Raw genomic sequence first — 25,814 nt, forward strand, 5'->3', positions numbered from 1 at the left:
ATGGTATTTTTCTCTTTCTGGCTTACTTCACTTAGAATGACAACCTCCAGGTCCATCTATATTGCTGCAAATGGCATATTTTATTCTTTCTTATGGCTGAGTACTATTCCATTGTATAAATACACCACATCTTCTTTACCCAGTCATCTGTCAGTGGACATTTAGGTTGCTTCCATGTCTTGGCTATTGTATATAGTGCTGCTATGAACATTGGGGTGCATATATCTTTTCAAATTAGAGTTCCCTACGTATATATGCCCAGGAGTGGAGTTGCTGGATCATAAGGTAAGTCTATTTTTCATTTTTTGAGGAATTTCCATACTGTTTTCTATAATGGCTATACCAAACTACATTACCACCAACAGTGTAGGAGGGGTCCCTTTTCTCCACAGCCTCTCCAGCATTTATCGTTTGTGGACTTTTGAATGATAGCCATTCTGAGTGGTGTGAGTTGATACCTCATTGTCATTTTGATTTGCATTTCTCTGTTAATTAGTGACATTGAGCATTTTTTCATGTGCTTATTGGCCATTTGTATGTCTTCACTGGAGAATTGCTAGTTTAGGTCTGCTCATTTTTGGATTGGGTTGTTTGTTTTTGTCATTAAGTTGTATGAGCTGTTTATATATTCTGGAAATTAAGCCTTTGTCAGTCGTATCATTTGCAAATATTTTATCCCATTCTGTTAAAGCTTTTAAGTTTAATTAGGACCCATTTGTTAATTTTTGTTTTTATTTCTATTGCCTGGGGAGACTGCCCTAGGAGAACATTGCTGAGATTTATGTCAGAGAATGTTTTGCCTATTTTTCTTCTAGGAGGTTTACTGGGTTTTGTCTTACATTTAGTGTTTAAGCCATTTAGAGTTTATTTCTGTGTATGGTGTGAAGGAGTGTTCTTACTTCATTGATTTACATGCGGTTGTCCAGTTTTCCCAACACGGAGATGAGGATTATGATTAATCTGAGCGCCTGAGGTCCAAATAAAAAGTGTCAGGGGTGCTTCTGATCTCCAACCCTGGACTCGGCCCAGCGGGGCTCTCCCCGCCGCCACCAGCAGGTGGCGCTGCGGGCGCGTGTTTCCCCAGAAGGAAAGGCGAGTCCGCAGGGAGAAGTGGCGGCGCCCCGCAGCGCGGCTGGGGCTGGAGGCCTGGCTCCCCAAGGAGGGCCCCGCCCGGGCCATCAGGAGGAAGCAGCTGACTTCCTGCGCCTGCCTGAGAACCACCGCCCAGCGGGGTTGCAAACCCAGGGCCCAAGGGCTGCAGCTAGCCCCACACAGCTTTGTTTGGCCTAAAAATCCAGATTCCCACTCCTCTCCGTCCCTTCAGGCTTCTGGCGACACCACCGAGCAGATGTTTCCTCACCATCCGCAGGAAAGACTGCTGCTCGGAGAGGCGCTGGGACACAGCCTCGGTGTGGCTCTCTCTACAGTGGGGCAGCGGGCAGCAATAACAGCACTGCCCCTTCCCCTGAGGACCTGCGAGGAAGCGCATTATCCTGAAGGACAGAGCTGGGGACCAGGGAGAAAACCGACGGCAAGTAAGGTTGTGGGGAGAGCACTGCCCCTCCGCGTGCACCCCCTGCCTGGGGAATGAGGGTTTTTCTTTGTTGTTTAGTTTTGTGCATATCACTAGTCAGCGTGCCCATTACTGAGACTCTTACCACTATTCAGAACTGAGCCAAGCGGAGCATTTAATGCCATAGCATTTCATTCCCCATTTTGCACAACTCTATATAGAGTTAGTCATGGTTGGTTTGGTTTTTTAAAAAAATAATCCCCAACAGGCCACCAGGCACTCCAGTCTCCTTATAAGGTCTGGAGGCACCAGGTATGCTCACCGAGGTCTTCCTAAGGAAGTCCCTCTGGCTGTCCCACCTCCTTCATCCTGGGCAGGTCACCCTTTCCATCTGTTTGGTGCCCAGTGGGCGGCCTGGCAGCTCCCTTCATCTCAGGGGGCACCTAATCTTTTTTTTTAAGGGGTGAAATCCCCCTTTTTTTCAATCTAAATTACACATGAAATTCCATTATCTGAAACAGGAAATGCGGTATTAATATGTTATTAATTTACATTTATAACATTTACTTATTCTGAGTCAGTCTCTAAGAGTAATGGGTTTCATTTGAAATGCACACGATTTGGAGGAAGAAGCTCCTTGGGGCTGTAGCTGCATCTTCCATTAATTCCGCTGCTTGGTCTTGGCTGTGGGAGATGGAGAAGCCTGGCTCACCCAGGTCACGGAAAGTTCTCCTAGCATCTTCTTGGACCAGCTGAGGGGCAAGGCCAGCCTTCCCTGAGGGCTGCACGAGGCTGGCCCAGGGGTTTCTACTATCAGCTTTTGCCCCTGATAACAAAACAGTGTGCATTTTTAGGTGTTCAAATGTATTTTGCACATAAAATCAACATGTGAGCCCCTTGAAGCACCTGTGAGAGTTCAGAAACCACCCCCTGGTAGGGAAGATGTGGGGCTGAGGAGGCTGTTTCCACAGCAACAGGAGTTAGCTTTTTCTGCCAGGAAAGAGGCCTGGGAGGTGGTAACAGAGGCAGGGGGCCAGCTCTGGGTCACTTCAGCATCGTGGCTGGAGGTCCAGGCTGAGGGCTGGAAGAGAGGCCTCCCTCAGGAGCACACTTGTTTCCTTCTCGGGGCCTGTCTGCAGACACCAGGGCCAGCCACCTGTGGAGGAAACCAGCTGGCACAGGCCAGCTCTTGCCATGTCCTGCCTGCCCAGAGGCCCTGGTTGGGGTGGTGGTCGTCACAGGCCAGGGCCCCTGTTCTCAAACCCCAGAACCACACTTGCTGTCAGTTTTCTCCCTGGTTGCCCTGCTCCACGGCCCGTCCTTCAGGATAGATGTGCTTCCTTGTGGGCCCTCAGAGGAAGCGGCCGTGCTCTTACTGCTGGCTGCCACCCCACTGCAGAGAGAACCACACCGAGGCTGTGTTAGAGAGCCTCTCGGAGCAGCAGTTTTTCTTGTGGGTGGTGAGGAAACATCTGTACAGAGGCCTGCCCGAGGGAAAGCACCACCCTCCTCCCCGAGGCTCTGCTGGCCAGGAGCTGCCTGCTCGTGGGGGATGCTGTGGGCAGACCCGCTGCGGGCTCCTCTCCTGTGTCCTGACTCCCGTCTTCCCCCCAGGGGTTCAGTCTTCCCTCCTCTCACATCTTGGCTTCGTCCTGCCTGGTGCTTGGCGGGTCATCACCCTGTGCGGGGAGCTGGGGTGGTGGGGAGTTTGGCTTTCACAGCACTGCCCTGGTTGAACAGCCCCAGTGACGGCCTGGTTTAGAGGAGACACACTTCCCACAGCCTGTGTGCTCTAGCACCAGGATGCTTCGCTGTGGGAACACGCACTGGCCTCTGCGGGGCTGTGCCTGCTGCAGGGTGGGTGTAACTGGGCCTCTGTCTTCCTGTTTCAGCTGCTTAGGGCCTAGACAGTAGGATTTACATTGCTTTTTTTCTTTTTTAAAGTGTAGCAAAATATAGGTAACAAAATTTACCATTTTAACAATTTTTAGGTATATAGTGGGGTGGCATTAGTTACATTTATATTGCGCAACCATCACCACTGTCCACCTCCAGAACATCTTCATTTTCCCCAGTGGAAACTACCCTGTAAACACCAACCCCCTCCAGACCCTGGCACCCCTCATTCTGCCCTGTCTCTGCAGGTTGATCACTCCAGGTACCTCATGGCACTCATACTCGTCCTTTTGTATCTGGGTCATTTCACTTAACATCCCTGATGGTGGCATGTGTCAGAACTTCTCTTTTTAAGGCTGCATGTGTTGCTTTTGAGTCTTGTGTGGACAGTGCCAGCTACCACCTTTAATATCAGTTTACTCTGAAAATACCCAAATCTTGAGAGGCCAGTACCTTCTGCATCCTTTATTCTTCTCACCTCCAGGAGGGCACACGAGTGCAGACAGCACTGAACACTTCCCCATGGGTTCCGTGGGCTCCTTCAACTTCACTCTGGTTTTTCAGCCGTCCTCTAGTTTAGTAACAAATCCTTCTGCAATTCGCCAAGTCAACATTTTATTAAAAAACACAGCTACACATACATAATGGTAACAGGAAAGGATTCGTGTGATCTCCTGTTGGGGACAGGCTGCTTCCTAGGGCCTCACTTTAAAAGAGAGGGTATCAGTCAAGACCAGATGTCCGAGCTAGCTACATTAGGAGATGGTTGTGTTTTTAGAGACTTAAGGCAGCTTCCCTCCCCTTGAGGGCTGGGAAAGTTGACATGGGAGGATTCGGAAAACACTCCATTTTAAGTGGTCACGAGTTCCTGAGGCCGGTCTGAAAGTGAAAGCAGGAGGGAGAACCCTGATTTCCCTGGAGGCTGCTCTTCTTTCCCAGATGGGGAGGAGTCGTGTCCGAGGACCTGAGGAGGGCTGGGGAGAGAGGCTGGACCAGCTTAGGAGCTGGAGGATGGGCCCCTCCTGCGCCCACCACCCTGGGCTGGACTCGGGCGCAGGGACAGCGTGACCGGGGACTCTACTGCCCCTCCTGTCGGCGGGGCCTCCTGCAGCGCAGGGAGGCTGTGGGGTCCTCAGACGGCAGCATCTGGGGAGGGAAGGGCAGAGTCAGGAGGGCTGCCCGCAACTGCGCCCGCCTCGCCTCAACCCGCGCAGGGACTGTCTAGTGCTTTTAAGTACATTCCTAAAAAAAATGATAAATGAAACAGTGCCTAGGGGATTCCTCCCCCACCCAGGCTTGCTCCTCAGAGGTACTTTAACCCCTTCAGCTGATTCTTTTGGCTCTTCCTCCCTAATTTTAATATATTTACACCAGCATTTAGAGATCTGTCGCCTTTAGACATTACTAACTTTCCTCCACATTCATTTTTCATCATTCATTTTTTTTCCTTAAATGGCTTTATAGAGATATAATTCACAGACCATACAGTTCACCCACTGAAAGCGTACAGTCCCATGGTTTTCACTATAGTCACAGAATTGTGTAACCTTCACCACAATTTTAGAGCATTTTCATCACTTCACAAAGAAGCCCCCTTGACCCATCAGCAGCCAGCCGCCGCCTCCTCTCAGCCCTAGGCAACTACTTAACTACTCTGTCGCTGTGGATTTGTCTATTTTGGAAGTTTCCCGGAGTGGAACCCGACAACCCGTGGTCCTCTGTGACGCTCCTTTCACCCAGAGTTGTTTGCTTTTGGCCAGTGAGACTATTAGGAGATTGAAGCTCTGCTGTGACAGCTCAAACAATGTAATGTATATAATTTGATATTTTTAATGTTGTTTTTAAAAAACAAAAATGAAGAAAGGAAGGGCTGGATCAAAGAAAGAGGTTAATGAACCAAAATAGCTGGTTTGACTTTCAGCAATTCTATTTCTAGGAATACTCTAAAGATTAAAAAAAAAAATTACGAGTGCAGTATAGCGGTATATTTAGAAGGATGTTCACTACAGCACTATTGAGTAGGGAAGAATGTTTTGGTTTTTTTGGCGGGGAGGTAGTTAGGTTTACCTATTTATTTTAATGGCAGTACTGAGGATTGAACCCAGGACCTTGTGCATGCTAAGCACATGCTCTACCACTGAGCTACACCCTCCTCCCGGGAAGAATTTTTTTTTTTAAATCAAAAAAACAAACATAATGCCCCCAAATAGGAGTCAAGTTAGGTAAATGGCACCAACATGCAAAGGAGTCAGTGCAACAGCACAGAGCCATGAAGGATGCCCTCAAGTAATGAAAGTGACTGGTGGGGGTTTAGGTAGGAACCAGAGAGCAGGTTATAAATACACGAAGTCAGATCCTTTCATAAAGGCCACATCTTGGGGGGAGGGTGTAGCTCAGTGGTAGAGCGCCTGCCTAGCATGCATGAGGTCCTCGGTTCAATCGCCAGTACCTCCATTAAATAACTTAAAAAAAAAAAACCTCTCTCTCTCTCTCTGTATATATTAGAGGGACAGACACCAAAGTAGGTGCTATTTCTGGGTAGTGTGATAATGGTTTTTACTAAAAAATGATTTTTTTTCTTATTTCCCATTTTCTAAATGCACTGCATTTTATTCTTGTCATTGGGAAGCTTGCTTAAAGGAAACGCTTCACTGACAGAGACCGAGATGCTCGGGTGTGGTGGGCACGGTGGACACGGGCCTGGAGTGGAGGTGCCTGGGTTCTGGCCCCTGCAGCAGGGCGGTCCCCACTGCTGAGCTCCGGAGCCTGCCCTCCTGTTCCCGAGCAGAGGGAGCATTCACAGGTCATGTGTCAGACCACAACTCACCGGTGGACTGGGTCACACAGGAAATCTTGTAGGACAGCCACACGCTCGCCAGACAGAGGAAGGTGGCCAGGAACCCGAAGATCTGCATGGAGAGAGGGGAGAGGAGGTGCCCAGGCCAGCCACTCGGGCAGCCCTTCCCGCTGCTCCTGTCTGTGCCCGTTCCTGCACCGACCGGGGCCTCATCTGAGCCGGTCACCTGTCCTGGCTCAGGTGCACAGGTGAGGCCCACCCCGGCCCCAGCTGGGACGCAGCCAGGCCCCCTGGGGCTCTTCTCTAGAGTTTAAGTTTACTACTGAGCTGGGGCCAAGGCCCTGGACTTTATCCTGGGCAAATAGGAAAGAAAAAGGAGGAACTGTACATTTTATTTTTGGGGTCTTAACATTTTAACATTCCCTTGGCGTGGCTGCCCTGTCTGCACTTCATCCACAAGGGCTGCACAGCTGTATCAGAGCCAGGAGCTGGGCCTCGGGAGCGGGTATTAGGTTTGCACCTAGTTGGGTAATACTGGACTGAGCGAGCTCAGGCGGCACGCCTTTCCTCTCTAGGCTGTGAGGACCGAGTCCAGCGCAGCCTCATCCTCTGTAGGTGAGAAAGAGGGCCTCCCGGGAGGCTCATCAAATGATGAGCAGCAGACATGGACTCTGGTGTCTCGCCGGGACCTCGGCAGCCTTTCCTGACGCGTCATTAGCAGCTACAGCTGCTGCGAGGTCCTGAGGCCTGACCGTGTCCGCACCAGGCAGTGTTCTAAGCTGCCCTCCCGTTCACCCTCACAGCTCTGCCAGGTGGGCGCTGTGAGCCCCCCTCCCCTTTTACAGCAGAAGAAATGAGGGACAGGAGGTCAACTGCATAGCCTGAGGCCACAGCGCCAGCGAGGGTGACTCCGGAGTCTGAGTCCACCTCCACTCCGTGCTGCCCACGTGTCGTCAGACTCGCCAGGTGCACAGCCAGGAGCCCCTCCCTGTCCGGCAGACCGGGAGCAGCCAGGACAAGGCAGGATTTTCCAAGGTTGGTTTTCTTCTCAAGCCTGGCTGTGGGGTTTTCACATGCAGCTCCGCCTTGGCCACTGCCTTGGCTCCTACTGCACCAATTGTCTGCACCACGTAATCAGCTAGTTAGAGCCCGTCCCAGCCTCTCATTGTCTGTCCTGCACAGTCAGCACATTGTAGGCCATCCCGGGGTCCAGCTGTCTGCGCTGCATGGCTGAGCAGTTTATCACAGGGCTGCACAGCGCTGTCCGGGACGCCAGTGCCCTGGTGGTTCACTGCTTCATGTGCCTTGGCCTCGACTCCTAAGCTAGGTCGGCACTTTATCATGAGCCAGGGGCTTCTCTTTCTATTCCCTCTGGCTCCCCCAGCCCAGACTTGGTCCAGGACACAGAGATGCTGTGTGACAAACGAGATTTGCTGGCATTCCAGGGCTAACACCATTACGTGCAATGTGAATCATAAAGGCCACTGGGAATCTCCCCACGCGGTCCTGAAACCTCTCTCCACTTCCCGGAGCCGGCCTGCAGGGGGCGCATGGTACCCTACAGGTGCCAAGCATCCCTCCTCCCGGTGACTGCCCAGGGTGGGATGGGACGGGGGCTGGGGGGAGGCCGTTAAGGGGCATGAGTGGCCAGAGGTTAGGCTGCCCCTCCACACTGCCCCCCTCCATGCACTAACCCACTCTCAGCCCAAAGTCAAGAGAATTTTGGTACCATGTGGTCAGGAGTGACTCACAAAGAGACCATTTCTTAAAACTCATTTTTAAAATTTTGCCTGCTCATCAGTGAGGCAAATCAGTTCTGGCCCACAGGCTACCAAACTGCAAACACAATTAGCTAAATCAGAAATCGCATGACAGGAACCTACAAATCTAAAAAATAACGTACAGATGCTTCTGTGTATCTGCGAGCGCTTGCGCGGTAAGCAGAGGGCGCCCCCACAGCACTGTGTTTTCGTGCACTTTCATGCTGCTTCTCTCCGGGCTAGCAGATGAATCAGTTTTCACCTCCAAGAGGTACAGAAGTGTCATTTCCTGGCCTCGATACAGTTAAAAGTCAGCAAGGGCACAGTTGGGACTCACGGCAGGTACCACAAGCTGAGGACAGCGCTGCTCCCATGGGCCCAGAAGCGGCCTCAGAACCTTTCTCTGCGCAGGGCTGAGGCAGCCATTCAAACCTACCTGCCCCTCGATTTTAGCAGTGGCCGTGAGAGAGGCCTGGACCGCGGGGCCATTTTAGTTTACCAACAGCCCTGCTGACCCACCTGCTGACACCCTCGGTTCAAGGCTCTTTGGAAACTGCTGCTGGTCGATCAAGGTGGGTACTGATTCTGAGAAAGACAGACCCTGGAGAACAAGCCCTTTGCTGCCCCATGAGGAGAAAACGAGCACTGGGAACAAGAATTCGCTCCTGAAGCCTCCCCGGGAGTGTCCTCACCGCTCCAGCCACCAGTCCGCTATGGCTGTAACTTCTGGAGGCCGCCACGATGGACGCGATGAGGAGGAGCAGGGTACCGATTAAATAGTGCAGGAGTTCCTGGGGGCAAAACAAAGCAGAGCAGTGGGTAGGAAGCTCCACTCCTGGCTCCCAGGGGCAGCCAGGCATCAGGAGAGATGAACGGAGGGGAGGGGCATTTCCTCTTCTCCCTGGAGCACCCAATGAGCGGCGAAGCTCAGACAAGGGAGGAGGGCTGGCCCGGGTGAGGCCAAGCGAGAGAGGAGAGGGACAGGCAGGAAGAGAGGCGACAGAGACAAAGGATGCTTCTCGAGGGAGGAGAGACCCACTAAGCACTGCCCGACTCCTGAGGTCAGCCTGCCGGTGGCACCTTGACCTCCGGCCAGAGCTACTAAAAACCAAACAAGCTGCTCACAACGCCCAGGCTGCAGAGTTTAAAGGGGGCTCCAGCTCTGAGAAGCAAAGCCCCTTATGGAGATGTGTGCCTTCACTCCTGCTTCCCAGAAAGTTCTGGGTTAGCAATGTCCTGGCTTCAGTGGCTGCCTGGAGGGTCTGCTTGTTCTGTGAGCCAGAGTTCTCGTTCCTCCCTCTGTCTCTTCTCTCCTAGGGCCACTGTGCCCTCAGGCCAAACGGCTGAGGCCTCTGCAGGAAGGGCCCGCTCGGCCTTTGCCTCCCTGTGGTCCACCGGGCGTCCCCTTCCGCCCATTCTCACTCCACCATAAACTGGGATCTGCTGCCAGGATGAGCGGGGCCTGTGTCACGCAGCAGCGAGACAGGGCTTCACCGCCTCCTTCCTCCCTGTTCAACACCAGATCGGAGGAGAGCCGGGGCTCAGGGCTTCGACCATGCTCATTTTCTGTTGTCTTTGATGAGAATTGAGAGGTTATTCCTTCCTGAGGTTCTGCCCATCAGGACAGGCAGCTGTGAAATTTGGGGAAAGCATCCAACTTCAAGCTGCAGCTCCTCCTAGAGCTGTGCAAAATCAAAGATCCTGGTTTCCCCCTTAGTGGCCAGAAAGGACTTGCACCAGGCAGACCAGAGATTTTGACTGAAGAGCTGAGTAGTAACTGGACGTTCCCTGCCTCCAAGATTATCACCCACGAGGAAAGAGGAGTGTGCCACGGGGTGGGGATGACTGACAGGAGAGAGTCCTGAATGGAAGACGCCCAACAGTGCTGGGCCAGGACGTGTGTGCGCCTAGCCTGCCCCCACTCACCGCCCCCTGCCGCCCCGCTCCCCTCCCCAGCGTTTCTCCTCTGCTTGTTCATTACCAGCATCAGAGGGGCCCAGAGGGGCTGGTTCTCAAAAGAAGGAGAAAGGTCCCATAACTTTGAAAGGGGCCTTGTGACTCAGGAACACCAAAGAAACTTCTCTCAAAATAATATAGTGAGTAATAACGTTAAATGTGAATGATTAAAGAACCCAATCCAATCAAGAAGCAAAGCTGTCAGGCGATGTAAAAGGCAAAGGTTGGGGAGAGTGGAGGGATAAATTGGGAGTTTAAGATTAGCAGATACTAACTACTATATATATAATAAACAAAAAGGACCTACTGTGGAGCACACAGAACTATATTGAGTACCTTGTAATGGCCTATAATGAAAAAGAATATGAAAAGGAATATATATATATATATATACACACAACTGAATCACTATGCTGTACACCAGAAATTAACAACATTGTAAACAGACTAAACTTCAATTAAAAAGAGAAAAAGAGGTCAGACTGTATGCACGACACACATTCAAAGATTCAAATAGATTGAAAGTAGAGATGGAAAAGATAAGTCATTCAAACAACAACCAAAAGAGAGTGGTTAAACCAGTACCAGACAAAACAGATTTTAAAGCAAAAAGGTTACCAGGAACTTGTACGTGAATGTTTATGGCAGCATGATTCGTAATAGTCAAAAGGTGGCAACAGCCCAAAGGTCCATCAGTGATGGATGAGTGAGCACAATGTGGGGTGTCCTTTCACTGGAATATTACTTAAGTGCAAAAAGAAGTGAGCTGATACACACCTACAACACAGATAAACCATGGCAACACTCCACCAAGTGAAAGAAGCTAGTCACAGAAGACCGCACGTTAAGATTCCATTCACATGAAATTACACGGAATATGCAGAGTAAGAGAAGTTATGAAGACAAGGTAGATCAGTAGTTGCTGGGGGCTGGAGGCGGTGAGGCGCAGGAGGTTAACAGGTACAGGGTTTCTCTTTGAGGTGACGAAAAGGTTCTACAAATGACCGAGGTGGGGGTTGCACAACTCAGGACTATACTAGAATCCATCGAATTGGGCACTTCAGACGGGTACTTGTACGACACGTGAACTATATACCCATAAAACTTTTTTTAAATAGTAGGAAGAAAAAGCTCTGGCAGCTTCTGAAATCTTTCCTCAGACTCCCCCAGTCTACTTAGCGGACAACCGCGTAGACCACCGCCCGCATCTCCCTTCCACGCTCCTCCTCCAGCTCACGCACACGCAGCCCACTTTCTAACGCAGGAGACAGTAAGACCAGGGTGAGAGGCACAGAGGCTGGAAGGTGAGTTTTAGAAACCAGCGGGACGTCCGCTGCAGGGTGGGAAGCGCAGAGCTGAAGCAGCGGAGGATGGTGAAAGGGGGGCGGGCAGGGTCGCGGGGGCCCAGCTGGCACCTGACTCCTTACCGACAGGGGCCAGCTGATGCAGGTGAGCGCGCGGTAGAGGCGGAAGAGGTGGACCAGGTAGAAGGCGAGGATCATTATCAGGTTGCAGACGGTGACCACTTCAAAGTAGCTGTAGGCACTGTAGCTGGTCCACACAGAGCTCCTCACGCAGATGAAGGCGATCAGCAGCGAGACCTGGGACGCAGACACAGACGTCAGGGACCCAAGCCACCAACAGGAAACTGCGGGACCACAACAACCCAGGTCACTCCTCACCAGCTGGCTCGAGGCCGTCAGAGTGCCATTTCCCGCAGGACAAGTTTGGGAAATGCGCCATGGTGAATGCAGACACGGCAGGAATGCTGGAAATGACAAGCAGGACCTCGCCACTTATCTGCTGGACCTCAGAGTCCGTGTGACACTGGACCTCAGGCTTGCAGAGTAGGCTGAACTCTAGGGAGCTGCCAACATTTGACTGTTTTTGACCCGCACAAGATGGCGATTCACGTGTACAGCCTACCCGCTGGCAGAGAGTGAGTTACTGTTCACTGATGCCTGATATATACCATCTCACCGAGGCTTCCCAGCACTCGGCCAGTCGATGGAATCACCCCCACATTCCTTTGGAGAAACCGAGGCTCACAGGCTCAATAATTCGCCCAAGGCGACTCAGCTTGTAGGCGGCGGAGGTGGGGTTTGAACCTATGTCTGTCTGACTCCAGGGACCGTGTTCCTCCACGTCAGGTGACAGTAACCCTCACTCACCACAGACAAGCTGAGGACGGCGGGTGTGCTACCAGCTGGTTACGAGGTGCTGCTCGCTCACCACTGGGCTGCGGCGGGAGCTTGCTGAGTGTACTGCTGCAGGAATGAATGGACGTGCAGAGTGAGTGAATTAACGACCTATTAATGAGTGAACGGGTCAGGTAAATTACTAGAACGTAGGAGACCTATGGGATGAGGGGAGAGAAGATTCTGAGTCTGTGAAGGCCGCTCATGAGAATAGTCTTGTTTGTTCACCCTACACGGAATAAACCAGTAAACGCAGGTGGTAGACATATGTAAAATCTTAGCGTCTATTTTAAAAGCACAACTAATGTAGGACAAAGGTCAGATACTGTACACTGCCTCTTCCCTACAGAACGGTGATTCTCCGAGGGGGGTGTGTTGATTTTGTGTCCTACAGGACACTTGGCATTCCTGGTCATCCCAGCTGCAGGGGGAGGCTGACAGCGCACAAGACAGCTCCGGTAACAAAGGACTGTCTGGCCTCCCGTGTGGCCCTCAAACTGCTGGGCTGCAGCCAAGAAACCTTACTACAGAGAATGTGAGTCTACAACAAGGGTCACATCCCAAAACGGATCTAATGCTGGTTCAAGTGGCCAGTGCTAAAAGTGCTCTATTTCCTATAGACTCACAGACATAGAAACATTATGGTGACTAAAGGGGAAAGGAGGGAGAAATTAGGAGTCTGAGATTAACAGATACACACTACTATGTATAAAATAGATAAACAACAAGATCCAACTATATAGCCTAGGGAACTCTATTCAACATCTTGGTAATAGCCTATAATGGAAAAGAATCTGAAAAAACATATAAGAATATATATATGTATAACTGAGTCACTTTACTGCCACCTGAAACTAACACAGCATTGTAAAATCAACTCTACTTCAATTAAAAAAAAGAGATTAGGGGAGGGTACAGCTCAGTGGTGGAGTGCATGCTCAGCGTGCATGAGGTCCTGGGTTCGATCCCCAGCACCTCCATTAAAATAAATAAACCTAACTACCTCCCCTGCAAACTTAATTTTAAAAAAGAGATTTAACTGTTAAATTTTTTTTTTTTTTTGAAGCTCTGTTTCCTCAAGCCCCTCATTGCCCGCGTTCCACCAAGGTCCTCGGTAACAGGTACAGCAGCGAGAGGACTCTGAGCTTGAAGCCTGCCGAGGTGCAGTGTTTTGCTCCACAGATCAGAGCAGGAGTGCGGCTCTGACAGAGGGACCCTCGACATTTGCATGTTTCCCTTTACTAATGAGCAACGTGAGTATTTCCATTTTTTCGGTTCCTCTCCAGCCGGCCACAGTAATATATATAACGATTCACACCTTGAGGCTGTTTTCAAGCTCCAGGGGAGGCTGTGCTCCACTCAGGAGTGTGGTGCCTGTCAGAGCTCTGCTGCCTCACCAGCCCGGTTTCCAGGCCTCGTCTCCCCGGGAAGTCCAGGGGTCCCCCGGCCTGGCACTGACCCCCTCACACCCACATGCTGGGGTTTTTATTCAAGGCCGGCCTTAAAATGCAAATAACCCAGGATTATGCAGTGTGATTCCTAGGCAGAGAAGTAATTTTGCACCTCGTTTAATGCAAAGATGAGAATAATTTTTACAACTCTTCATCTGTGACAGGGTCTGCTCTTTCTGGTGGTGACACAGACAACTGGGAGTTTCCCCACCAACAGAAGGGGCCTGGGCAGGCCTTCCCCTCCGCGCCCCGGGGCGGAGTGCCCTGCTCGAGCCCGCCGTGAAGTAAGACTTCCGGGATTTTGAGCACTGGGCCTGGGGCCGCCCACCATGTGTGGCTCTTTAGAAAAGCCCCATTTTGGACAATCTCATTTACACAGTGGGTGGTGTGTGTTTGCACACGCTCCTGAAAGCTTCCTTTTGCCCGAGGAGTGGTTCTTTAGCTAGCCAGCATCTTAGCTAGAGCGCTTAGAAAAGAGAGAGTTGACTGACTCAACACTTTCCAGGAACTCTTCCAGGCGGTAACCTCCGCAGATGCTCGAGACCCTGAATCACCTAGATCAATGATTTGGGGGCAGCCAGAAAGGAACAAGACAATGGGAAGACAATGAGAGACAAGGCCTGGGGTGGGGGCGCCCCCTGCCCCACCAGCCCTCTCAGGACCTCTCCCTGTTCTGGTCAGAGAAACCGAAGCAAAGAAGGCTGGAGGCTTCTGGAAGACAGATACGGTTCTGTTTAGACTGACTTCACCATCAGAAGGACGACCCTGTCCCTCAGGATGTCTTCCTAGCTCCTCTCATACAGGTTTTTCTTTTACAATGAACTGTCTTGCTAGTTGAAAATAAAGTATCTAACATAAATGACCAGGAGTTTAAAAGTAATGTTGCTACTAACTACTATATTAAAAATAAACAACAAGGTCCTACTGTAGAGCACAGGGAACTGTATTCAATACCTTGTAATGGCCTTTAATGAAAAAGAACCTACACATGCAGAACTGAGTCACCCTGCTGCACACCAGAAACTAACACAACACTGTAAACCGACTATATTTAAATAAAGAAAATCACGTATATGCGGAAACTAAAACAATGACACAAATGAACTTATTTACAAAACAGAAGCAGACACACAGACCTAGAAAACAAACACAGTTACTGGGGAGGGCGGGGAGGGGGAGTGGAGGGATAAATCGGGAGTTCAGGATTTGTAGGTAACAAACTACTACGTATAAAATAGATAAACAGCAAGGTCCTACTGTAGAGCACAGGGAACTGTATTCAGTATCTGGTAATGGCCTACAATGAAAAAGAACCTGAAAAGGAATATATGTATGTAACTGAATCACTTTGCTGTACATCAGCTGTGAAGCAGCAAAAGGAAAGCAATGTTTTGAGAACCCTCAGCGCAAAGCAAGGCCCCGGGAACGCCGTGGCCCTGTTGAGTCTCACTGGCTTCACCTCTGATTAGAAACCACCTCCTTCCCTAAAACCGTGTCCTTCCTGACTCTGTTCTCTCAGAGTTCTTGCTAGAAAGAACAAACGGTTTTTGTGAAAGTGGCCACGGGTTTCCAGTTCACAGGAGACAAAGCAAACTGAACTTCACCTGAGACAGAGGGCTGTCCCCAGAGAAGACTCTGGAGCCAAGACAGGCTGGTCCTAAGGGCACGGCCAGGTGCCCCTCGGCCTGGTGGGTCTCCCTCCAGGAAGACTCGGAATTCTGAAGTCTCAGGTGGACTTAGGAGATGACCCCTGGGGGCCTCGGGGGCCCCTGCGCCTGGGGAGGGCCCCTCAGCACACCTGTCCCTGACCCCCTCACGTCCGGGCGCGGAGCGAGCCTGCGTCTGGCTGAAGGTGGCACCGGACACTTTCTATTGGAGAGCCCGGGGCCGGGTGCCAGCAGGTCACCCACCCCACCCGCTCGCAGGGTTTCTAGTCTGACCTTGGAACACTGTTTCAGTGAGGGCCAGGGAAAGTAACGGATGAAAGGCAACACCAAGAGGCCCCAGACCAACCCTAAGAGGCCCTTCTGGAAGAACTCAGGGGCTGAAGCCAGGCTCGTTCAAAAGTCAGTGATGGGAAACGGGATTTGGAGATGCAAGCGGGCCCATCAAGGACTGCTTGGCCTTGGGCGAGCAGGCAGAGAGTCTGGCATGTTCCAGCGTTGGCTGAGTGCTGCCCTGGGGTGCAGGGAGGTGTGCCCCGCCTCCTGGGGAGGCTCCCACGGGTCACCACCAGGAAGTGGCCCTGTGCCACCTCATGGACACCACGTGCCATAAGGGATCAGTCGTTTTTCAGATTCACTTGTTCCCTTTTCTTGTATTATAAAGATCACATAATAAGATGTAAAAAGCATTCTTTCTGACACGTCTTGTAGATATGACACGTCTTGGCAGGTATATAGATCTGCCCTTTCCCTTTACTGGCTGCAGCTCCCTCTGACCCCGGGGTTCTCAACCTGACACTTTGACCTGGACAATGCACTGTCGTGGGGGCACTGTCTGGTGGGATCCTCAGCTGCCACCTGTCTCTTGGATTTCCTTTCTGTCACCTTGGCCCTCCCTGACTTGATGCTCCACAAAGGCCACACCCAACCAGGGGCTAAGTGCTTGATTTTTAATCAAGTTCATCCTTACAACCGTCCTAGGAGGTTAATACTGTTATCATCCTTTTACAAGGAAAATGAGGCACAGAGAGGTTAAGTGACTTGCTCAAAGTCACACAGCAGGACTGAGAAGCCGACTGGGCCCCCGGAGAGAGGCTGCGCATCCCTGCTTCCCCACCACCACGCTGCCCTGCCCCCAAGACCTGCTTGTTCCTCTCCAGGCCCCACTCCTGGCTCCTGGCCTCTGTTTTCAGCCAAGGGCTCAAATCTTCTGTCTGGTTCCCACAGGGAGCGAACACGGAACAGTCCGGGGGACTCTGGATGATAAAAAGGACCCCTGCCCTTACTCAGACTCCTTCCACCTGGGGGGCAGGGCTCTGGGGCTCAAACTCAGAAAGGTGGGCCTGTTGGAAAAGGGGTCCATGCCAGATCAGCTGCCTAAATGACAGGGTTGCTCTAATTATCTCATCAATACTTGTTCATTAGAGAAAAATTAATTCAGGGAAGTGCCTATTTAAGAAAACAAGTCACCCCTAATCCCACATCTCATTAGAGATCACCACCACCCCTGGCATTTGGGGGGCATTTCTTTCCACATATGGATGTTTTGAGCACTTACGAATTACTTTTCCTTTTCAAAGACTGGATTACACTCTGTACATAACTTTACACCCTGCTTTTAAAAAGATAAGTATTTCATCATCCGTAGTCACCTCCCCCCGCCCCTTATTCTGCTTCAGAGCCTTTCTCATCACCCAGCAAGCTCTGTATTTCACCTGTGTGTTGGTTATCGTCCATCACCCCCGAACGCAACCCCCTGCGATGATGGGGGCTCCGATCTGTTTTGCTCGCTGTTGTTTCCCCCGTGCCCAGAACCCTGAATGGTACAGGGGTTCCACACAGGGATTTGCTGAATAAATGAACGAGTGAATAAATGAATGCAGTTTTACGGCCCATTCCTGAAGCCCCCCGTGTTCCTGGCCCCGTGTTCCTGGCACTGAGCAGGGCCAGGCCCACGCAAGCTCAGACGGGACAGACAGGTGGGTAGAGCATCACCACGGCCGGGTCCTACCTTCCACACGCGGGAGGAGACCAGTCCCTTCAACATTTCTCCTGTGCACCTGAAACAAGTGTGGGCTTCAACCCCAGAGGCAAGGGGCGTCAGGAAAGCTGTGTCAAACACACGCACAGATCGGGCCAGAGCGATGCTGTGGTTCGAGACAAGCTGGCTGTTCAGCGCACAGCCCAGCCGAGGCTGCTGCCGCCTGGTGGGTCCCTAACTGTGCACAGTTTACCTGTGAGCACCCGGCAGGGCCCCTGACGAATTCCCTGCTGTATCCCCCGTGCCCGGCACAGAGGAGGCCTTTAGTAACGTGTGCAGAGCTGGACTCTCCGCAGCACCGCTGTGAAAATGGCCTCTTCTCTGCAGTCACTGCCCCTCAGCCCTTGGCTCCCGTGTTGCAGGCCGCAGCACTGAGCGCCGGCGTTTGCACTGGGGGTGGACGTGGGCGGGGGGTGGAGGGTATCTTAGCAGATGCCACCACGACAGGCAGGTAGCGCCTGGCAACCCTGAAATATCTGTGGATGAGTTAAAACATGGGATGGGAGCTGCTTCACAATAATGTGGGTGTACCTGGGCACAAGAGGTCTTCTGGGGGTGATGGACACGTCCAAAATTTGGATTACACCGATGGCTGCACAACTCTGTCAGCTTACTGAGTTGTTATTAAAACTAGTAGCTTTTATGGTATGTGCACTATATCTCAACAGAAGCTGTTTATTTTCATATGGGGATGTATATATAAAATAGATACACAAGGCCCTATTGTACAGCACAAGAGACTATATTCAACATCTTGTACTGGCCTATAATTGAAAAAAATATGAGAGTATGCATGTATAACTGAATCACTACTTCTGTACACCAGAAATTAACAACACTGTAAATCGACTATACTTCAATAAAATAAAAATAATACGGGGAGTCTAAGGGGGTGAGGATGTATTTCAAGGAGGACTGGGCATGAATGGGTGATGGCTGTAGCTGGGTGAGGGGTATGCAAGGGTCCCCTGTGCTGTTCTCTTTACTTTTGTATACATTTGAAAATTTCCATAATGAAAACGTTAAAAATCTAACACCTAATAACCTCAGAGGAATAACAAATAGCCACAAAGAGGAGAGAGGGGAGGAGAAAATGAACTGAGGTTTGCAAGCACAAGTGGATATTAAGAAAGTGTTATTTTTGGTGGGGAGGGTATAACTTAGTGGTAGAGTGCGTGCCTAGCATGCACGAGGTCTGGGGTTCAAGCCCCAGTACCTCCATTAAAAATAAATAAATAGCCAGAAAGAGAAGGAAAAACACTGTATGATATCACTCATATGTGGAATCTTAAAAAAAAAAAATTTATTTACAGAACAGAGACAGTCTCATGGACATAGAAAAGAAACTTACGGTTACCAGTGAGGGAGAGGGCTGGGAAGGGATAAATTGGGACTTTGGGATTTGTAGATACTACTATATATAAAATAGGTAAACAACAAGTACATACTGTACTGCACAGGGAACCCTATATTCAATATCTTGTAACTCATGGCAAAAAAGAATATGAAAATGAATATATGTATGTTCATGTATGACTGAAGCATTATGCTGTACCCCAGAAATTGGCACATTGTAAACTGACTATACTTCAATAAAAATACAAAAAATAAACAAACCTAATTACCCCCCCAAAAAATTTTTTTTAAAGAAACTATTACTTTTATTGTAAAAACTATAAAAGCAACAGTTCCATTTAATAAGCAAGTCAGGCAGGCTGATGCCCTGGGGCTTCGTCCAAGAGCAGAGAATGGTTTTTGGTTCCTTTCAGTAAACCAAAGTACAGCAGTTCACATTCCGACCACAGCCAGACCCAGCGATTAGGTTCTATGTTCGATTAGGTTCTAGGTTCGCGGAAGCCACCAGGGCAGGTATTGGCACCGAGCCTCGGGGAGTGTCTGGCGCAGGCGAGCGCTGGTGTCTGAACGGGGCACCGCCGGTGCCTGAAGCTCTAAGCAATCTTGCTTCCACCACACAGAAAGACGGTCAGCACAGGATAATAAAGATAAAAAAGGTCTCAAGAAAGATTCGCCGTGTGGAAATATACCCACGTGCAAGCTGAGGAAACATGGAAGCCAAGTCTCCACCTTGTTGCCATGTTAGTGCTCGTCTGCACTGAGGGTTGAAGTTAGGGGAGGGGAGGTTCTAGCTCGTCAGATAATCCCAGTTTACGCTCCGGGCCGGCTGGCCAACTGATGACCCCCTCATTCTCAAAGGTGTCCTGCTAAATTACACACTCAGCCTAACTGCAAGAGGTTCTAACTTCCCCATATGTGTTTTTCTGTATTTCTAGGTTCTAATGAACATAATGTGTTTCCTTCAATCTAACCTGCACTCCCCGCGACACACATTTTAATGTTGTTGAGACTGGAATGTAATTTACACATTACTGTCCCCAACCCCCACTCCTCAGGTTATAAAATCAGTGGTGGGTCTTACAGTCAGTAGGCTCTTAGAATTGAGGAAACACAGCATATTCATTTTGAAAGGGGGGAAACATAGAATCATTTTTTTAAAAAAAGCATTCAATCTATGTTCTAAGACCTAGAAAATAGGACAAAATCAGATAAGACCCCTGTGTGACACCAGGGTCTGACTGGGAGTAGGAGCCAGTGTTTCTCAGAGGTTCCCTGTTACTCATATAAAGTAACAATAAAAGAGGGCAACTGCCAAGGACTCTTCTCCAGGACTGGTAGGAGCAGGGCAGGTCTCCAGCCCTGGCTGGGGTGATGAGCTTCTTACAAAGTACTCAAATAATGCCGCTGATCATTATTTCCACACATGGCTAATGTTCACTGGGCACGGCCCACTTGCCAGGCACAGGGCTGTCACATTAGTACAACCACCCAGGGAGGTAAGTGTACCACTGCCCCCCTTCTACAGATGAGGAAGCTGAGACACGGGAGAGCTGTATGTGCAGAAGCAGGATTCAGTCTTTCCATCTGGTTCCAGAATGTGGTTATTAACCACAGTATGCTGCTTCCTGCTATATATATATATATGTGTGTGTATATATATATACACACATATATATATATGTATATATATATGTGTGTATATATACATATGTATGTGTATATATATATATTCCCCCCCTGCCCACCCCACCCCTAACTGTAGGGCTGTAAAGCTTTCCCTGAGGACTCTGTGATCTGGGGGAGGAGATGGGGTGGGACCGGACGGCACAGGAGGCTTAAACTTCCCGCAGCCAGGTGCTCTGCTCCCCTCGGCCTCAGTAGTGAGGGTAAAAAGAACGTCGGACACCCCAATGGTGCACCACGTCTCCCAAACATGGCCACAGCAACACCGCCAGTCTCAAGTGTTCTTCCAGAACCTTGCTGTTTCTCAGCAAGGAGAACGCATCTCCCCTGCCCTTGAACTGGGTGGGCTTGGCAGCCGCCTAGGACATGATGGGAGTGACACCACAGACCCCCACGGCAGGGTCAGGACCCCGACACAACTTCCCTCCGGCCCCCTCTCTACAGATGCTCACCCCTGGGACTCTCCCACCACAGATCACCCAGGGAGGCCACGGGGGCCACGGGGAGGTGTCTGGCCAAAGCCCCAGCTGATTGTCGGTCACTCGCCAGCATCAACTGCGACTTGTGACAAAGTCAGCCTTTAGCTTATTCCGGCTCCAGCATTCAGAGTTTCCCAGCTGCGGCCCAGTCATCCTGGAGCAAAGACAAGCCCTCTTCACCGCGTCCTGGCCAAACTCCTGAGCCCCAGTTTTGTGAGCCCCAGTAGAGGCTGCTTTCCGCCATTAAGTCGTGGGGCGATTTGCTATGCAACCACTGTGGTTGGAACAGACACATAAACAAACAAAGAGGTCCCGCTTGGTCTGTTATGAAAGTTGCATATGAACTGTTCTGGGTTTCATGTTTTGATTCTTTGCAAAGGGAAGCTGAGATGCATTCAGAGGGCAGTGGCAGGGCCAGGTGAAAGCCATCGCATCTGCGTCCCGCACCTGGGACTCTGGCTTTGCCACGTCCCCTCAGAAGAGGCCCTTGGGGCAGGCTCAGCTCGGCTGAAAGGCAGCTGTCGCCTCTGAGAACTCTGTTACATAACGAAGCTGCAGGGGTGGGTGGTTGAGAATAGCTTGCTAAATCCCCGCCTCCGTCCCTCAGCACATCCACAGAGAGGACGCTCCTCTCAGATCGTCTGCGACAGAGGCTCTGACGGGGCAAAAACTGCTGGGCCTGGAGGCTCCGGGCTCGACTGAGAAACATGAAAACCGCCAGGGACAGTCAGAGGCTGCTTCGGCAAGCTCTGGGCCTGGGCTTCCCAGAAGCCACGGCATCTAAGAGGGGAAATGGGGAGGTATCCTTGCGGCCCTACCCTGAGCAGCTCAGCTGGTGAGGACCACTGATTAATGCTTCCTGGTAAGATTCCTTTTGAAAAGAAGACGCTCGTACTGAATATACCTACCTGTTGATTTTCTTTATTTTTGTGTTATTATTTTTAAAGGAGGTACGGGGACTGAACCCAGGACCTTGTGCGCACACTAAGCATGCACTCTACCACTGAGCTATACCCACCTCCTAATGCTGATTTTCTTTAAAGTCAGTCCTGACACAAGCAGGTGCCGGGTCTGGTGAGTGTGTACCGCCGATGCGTGCTTTGTGACGACACATCCCTCCCATCCCTCTCCGCAACTCAGGCTGCCGGGCTGCTGGTCCCAGGGGACGACAGAATGTGGACAGTGCTGAACCCAGCCCGGATCCGATGAGAAGCCGACCTCCAGACACGGAAGCCCAGCCTAGTTCATGATTAGCAGAGCCAACCCCCGCTGACCGCAGTCGTGAGCAATAAACACTCACTGTTTATGCCACCAAGATTTTATGACTGTTTGTCATGTGGCAAAAGCTAACTGATGCATCTGTTTTCACAATGTCCCCAGTTTCCCAGTCAGGCAACCCTAGTTTTTAAAGTGGAAAGAAGGATAAAGTTATGTATCCAGCGATTCTTTATTGAGGACAAACCACGCTCTCAGCCCTGCTTAGGGACACAAGGCTACACTGGTTTCCACTTTGCCAAAGACAATCCTAAGGAAACCTTGACGCAGGAGGAAGAGTTATGCCGCTCAGTACTTTAGCCAGAGCCTGGGGAAGTAAATATTTGAAGAGGCTGTGGGGCAGGCATCCAGCCCTGGACACGTGCCAGAAAAGCGTGCTGAATTTGAGAATGTGGGTGTGGAATGTCTTGATGAAAAACCCAGGCAGCACAAGGCCAAACCAATGCCAGCCAGCCCGAGGAGAAAGAAATTAGTCCGGGATAAAAAAACACTGACAAAACAAGTACACAAGAGCCACTGAAGGACTGATAAGCGTGTGTCACTGATGGCAAACCACAGTTGTTAAGGATGCAAAATCGTCACGTAGTACCCAGGGAGGAGTGGAGGAGGGCCAGAGGCTGGCCTCCAATAGGAATGAGTGAGGCTGATAAAAAATGACAACATAATGCCATTTGCATCAACATAGATGTCCCTGGAGAATGTCATTCTAAGTAAGCCAGGAAGAGAAAGAAAAATACCATATGATATCACTCTTATGTGGAATCTAAAAAAAAAAAAAAAAAAAAAAAAAAAAAAGAAATAAAATATAAAACAGAAACAGACATAGAATACAAACTTGTTGCCAGGGGGGAGGGGGTGGGAAGGGACAGACTGGGAGTTCAAGATCTGCAGATACTGACAGGTATATATAAAATAGATGAACAAGCTTTATACTGTACAGCACAGGGAAATATATTCAAGATCTTGTAGTAGCTCATGGTGAAAAAATATGAAAACGAATATATGTATATTCATGTATGACTGAAAAATTGTGCTGTACACCAGAAATTGACACAACACTGTAAACTGACTATAACTCAATAATAAAAGAAAAAAATTTCTCTTTGAATTAAAAAAATGAATGAGGCTGAAAGGAGCATCAAAACATGGCCAAATAGTCACTCAACAAACACAGTTACTAATGGGCCAGTTAACCTCCCTGGGCCTACATTTCCTCATCTTTAAAATGGGGATAATAATAAAACCTACCCCACAGAGTAGATACGAGGACTAAATGAGCTGATTTGGGCAAAACAGAGACAGCTGGTAGTGCTCTAGTACATGTTCAACAAACAGGAGGTACCCAAGCTTCCCGCAGAGGCGTGCTGGGAAGAGTAACCCGGGATGAGGTTTGAGAAGCTCTTCGCGCAGAGTAGCACTTAAATGGTGGTTCTTCTAAGCGCAGCACAACATTGGGACAGCTTAGGCCCAGGCCCTGTCCCAAAGGGGAAGGAGCTTCAGACCCAGACGCAGGGACCTTAAAAGACAACAGGGGATGAACACCACCAGGGAGGGACTGTCTGTGAGGAAGGGAGCTGGAGGAGGGGGGAGGCCAGGCGCGTCCTCTGTGCAGAGCAGGTGTGCTCCTTTGTGGACTCACAGGAGGGGGGCATGAACGCAGAGAAGGGAGGAAGAAGAGTCTGGCAGAGGGAACCTGCAGGTGGGCACGGGTGGAAAAGCACAGGGTGTGTCTGGGGACCAGTGACTTGTTCCACTGCAGGCAAACCCTCCGTGCGTGGATGGGGCAGGGAGGGCTGGGGCCCCGCACATGGCAGGCTGAGGACGGAGATGGAACAGTGGGCAATGGGGAGCCCATGAAGGCCGCTGAGCAGGGAGGACGCACAGGCAGGTCTGGAGCACGCACCGAGCGGCAGGTAGACTGGAGATGGGGGAGAGGCAGCTGGGAGTCCGTCCTTGCAAGTGATGGAGAGCAGAGTCAGGGCTCCAGCCAGAGGCTCGGGTGGCGAGGCGGGTGGGAGGGGGGCAGAAGGTGGCAGGGACCTGGAGGGCCTGGGGGGTCAAGAGGAAAATCCCCCTGCTAGTTCGGCCAGGAGGCGGCCTCAGATTCCTCAGACCGCTCACAACACGCTCAAAGTAAGCTAGCAGGTCCGTCTGTCCAAACGCTTGCCCTCACAAAGCCACTGCTGAAAGACAGTGTCAGGCCTCACCGTCCTGCAGGCCACCAGCTACTGTTGGAGCCAGTTCTAAGGAGTGATTCCCCCCACCCCAAGAGGACCCCTCCTGAGGAACTGCCTCCTGGGGATGTGCGCCCCACCCGGGCCAGGCTGCAGGGACATCTCAGGGGGACACCTGCCTGTCTCTTCCCTCCCTGGCTACAGCTACTGTGACCTGCGCCCCCAGGTTCAGCGGCGCCACTTCCAAAGGCAGCCCCTTCCTCATTCTCCTGTGCTCTCTCACCTTCCAGTCAACTGCGTGCCAGGAGAAAACAAAAGACTGTCCTTCAGAAAGTCCTCCACCCCCTTGGCATTCACTTGTGAAAAATAACCTAGTAGGGCTGGAAGCTGGCCGCTCCCCTCGCCGGCCTGCAGGGTCACCCCAGGGCCTCCTGGCTGTTGCAAAAGTCACCGGGTGGTGAGACAGAGGGTCTTTGAGTCCTCACAGAGAAGCCCCGCCTCTGCCCTGGTCTAGGTGTCTCTGGAGGGAGAAGGGAGGCGACAGACGTGCAAGCACGTGAACAAAAAGTTCATCCGAAACAAAGCCTCCTCTCGTGCACCTGCTAACAGGGACCCGGACCACTCAGCTAAATGCAGCACAAATACACCGTTCCCCGGGGCCGTGCCCTCAGCAGGACCTCCGTAAGGCGCCCTCAAGTAAGGTGGAGGCAAAGCAACTTGAATCCAGCTGCTGGATTCAAATGCCTCTTCCCACGTCCTGTTTCTGCACTGAGTTTCCCAACGTCCTGCTTTTCTACCGTGGGGGCAGAAGTGAGACACAGGTAAAGCCAGAAAGAGCAGCAAGCACAGGAAGAGGAAAGAGACAAGGATTCAGGAGCGCCCGCCCTCGGCTGTTAGTCTGTGAATGTCTCGGAGGGAAGGCTCGAACGTGGGCTGGCTCATTAACGACTTTCTAGAAAAACTGTTTCCAGGCTATCAAAACCCTCAACAGAATACTGGCATACTGAATCCACCATTATAGAAAAAACACACATGCTCAAAAACTAACGGAAGTTTTTCCCAGGAATGCATGGCTGGTTCAACATCTGAAAAGCAGCGTATGCACCGTATTAACAGACCAAAGAAGAAAATCAAAATATTCCGATTGACTGATGCAGAAAAAGCATCTGACGAAATTCAACATCCATACGTGATAGAAACTTTTAGCAAACTAGGATAGTGGGGGAATTCCCTAACCTGGTAACAAGCACCTACAGAATAACCTACAGTGAACAGCATCCTTTGTGGTGAGAGGCTGCACGTTCCCCCCAAAGATAAGGAAAAAGAAGGACGTCTTCTCTCATACTCTTTATGCTGCAAACTTCCGGAGCGTGCGACAAGAAAAAGAAATAAAAGGCACGTAGATTGAAAAGGAAGAAAGAAAATGTCTTTATTTGCAGATAACGTGATTACTTCTGTAGAAAATCCCAAAAGAATCTACAGAAAACTACAAAATACCAATGGAAGAAATCAAAGACCTAAGCAAAAGGAGAGAAGTTAAGGTGTCGATGGACTGGAAGATGCAACACTGT

At 50.6% G+C, this 25,814-nt stretch overlaps 1 protein-coding gene and 1 long non-coding RNA gene across 8 annotated transcripts in view; one reads left to right on the forward strand and one right to left on the reverse strand.

Moving 5' to 3' along the window:
• Nucleotides 1-772: 772 nt before the first annotated feature.
• LOC116657283 lies at nt 773-14,430 on the forward strand. Of its 7 annotated transcripts, none has more exons than XR_004312410.1 (5): nt 773-3,671; nt 5,094-7,241; nt 12,051-12,214; nt 13,187-13,373; nt 13,736-14,430. It is a non-coding gene; the product is annotated as an uncharacterized LOC116657283 (long non-coding RNA). The 7 variants fall into 7 exon arrangements; XR_004312411.1 differs by having other exon boundaries at nt 773-3,370; XR_004312412.1 differs by having other exon boundaries at nt 773-1,535.
• CMTM7 (CKLF like MARVEL transmembrane domain containing 7) overlaps nt 4,003-25,814 on the reverse strand; it is a 44,824-nt gene continuing 23,012 nt past the window's right edge. Inside the window, exons 2-5 of the mRNA XM_032459362.1 lie at nt 11,350-11,523; nt 8,659-8,757; nt 6,237-6,318; nt 4,003-4,555 (exon numbers count right to left, since the gene is read on the reverse strand). Of these exons, the coding sequence (XP_032315253.1) occupies nt 4,542-4,555; nt 6,237-6,318; nt 8,659-8,757; nt 11,350-11,523 (369 nt within the window). The 3' untranslated portion in view covers nt 4,003-4,541. The remainder of the gene's footprint in view (nt 4,556-6,236; nt 6,319-8,658; nt 8,758-11,349; nt 11,524-25,814) is intronic.

The sequence above is a fragment of the Camelus ferus genome, chromosome 17, assembly GCF_009834535.1.
Source record: "Camelus ferus isolate YT-003-E chromosome 17, BCGSAC_Cfer_1.0, whole genome shotgun sequence".
In the NCBI taxonomy this organism is placed as follows: Eukaryota; Metazoa; Chordata; class Mammalia; order Artiodactyla; family Camelidae; genus Camelus; species Camelus ferus.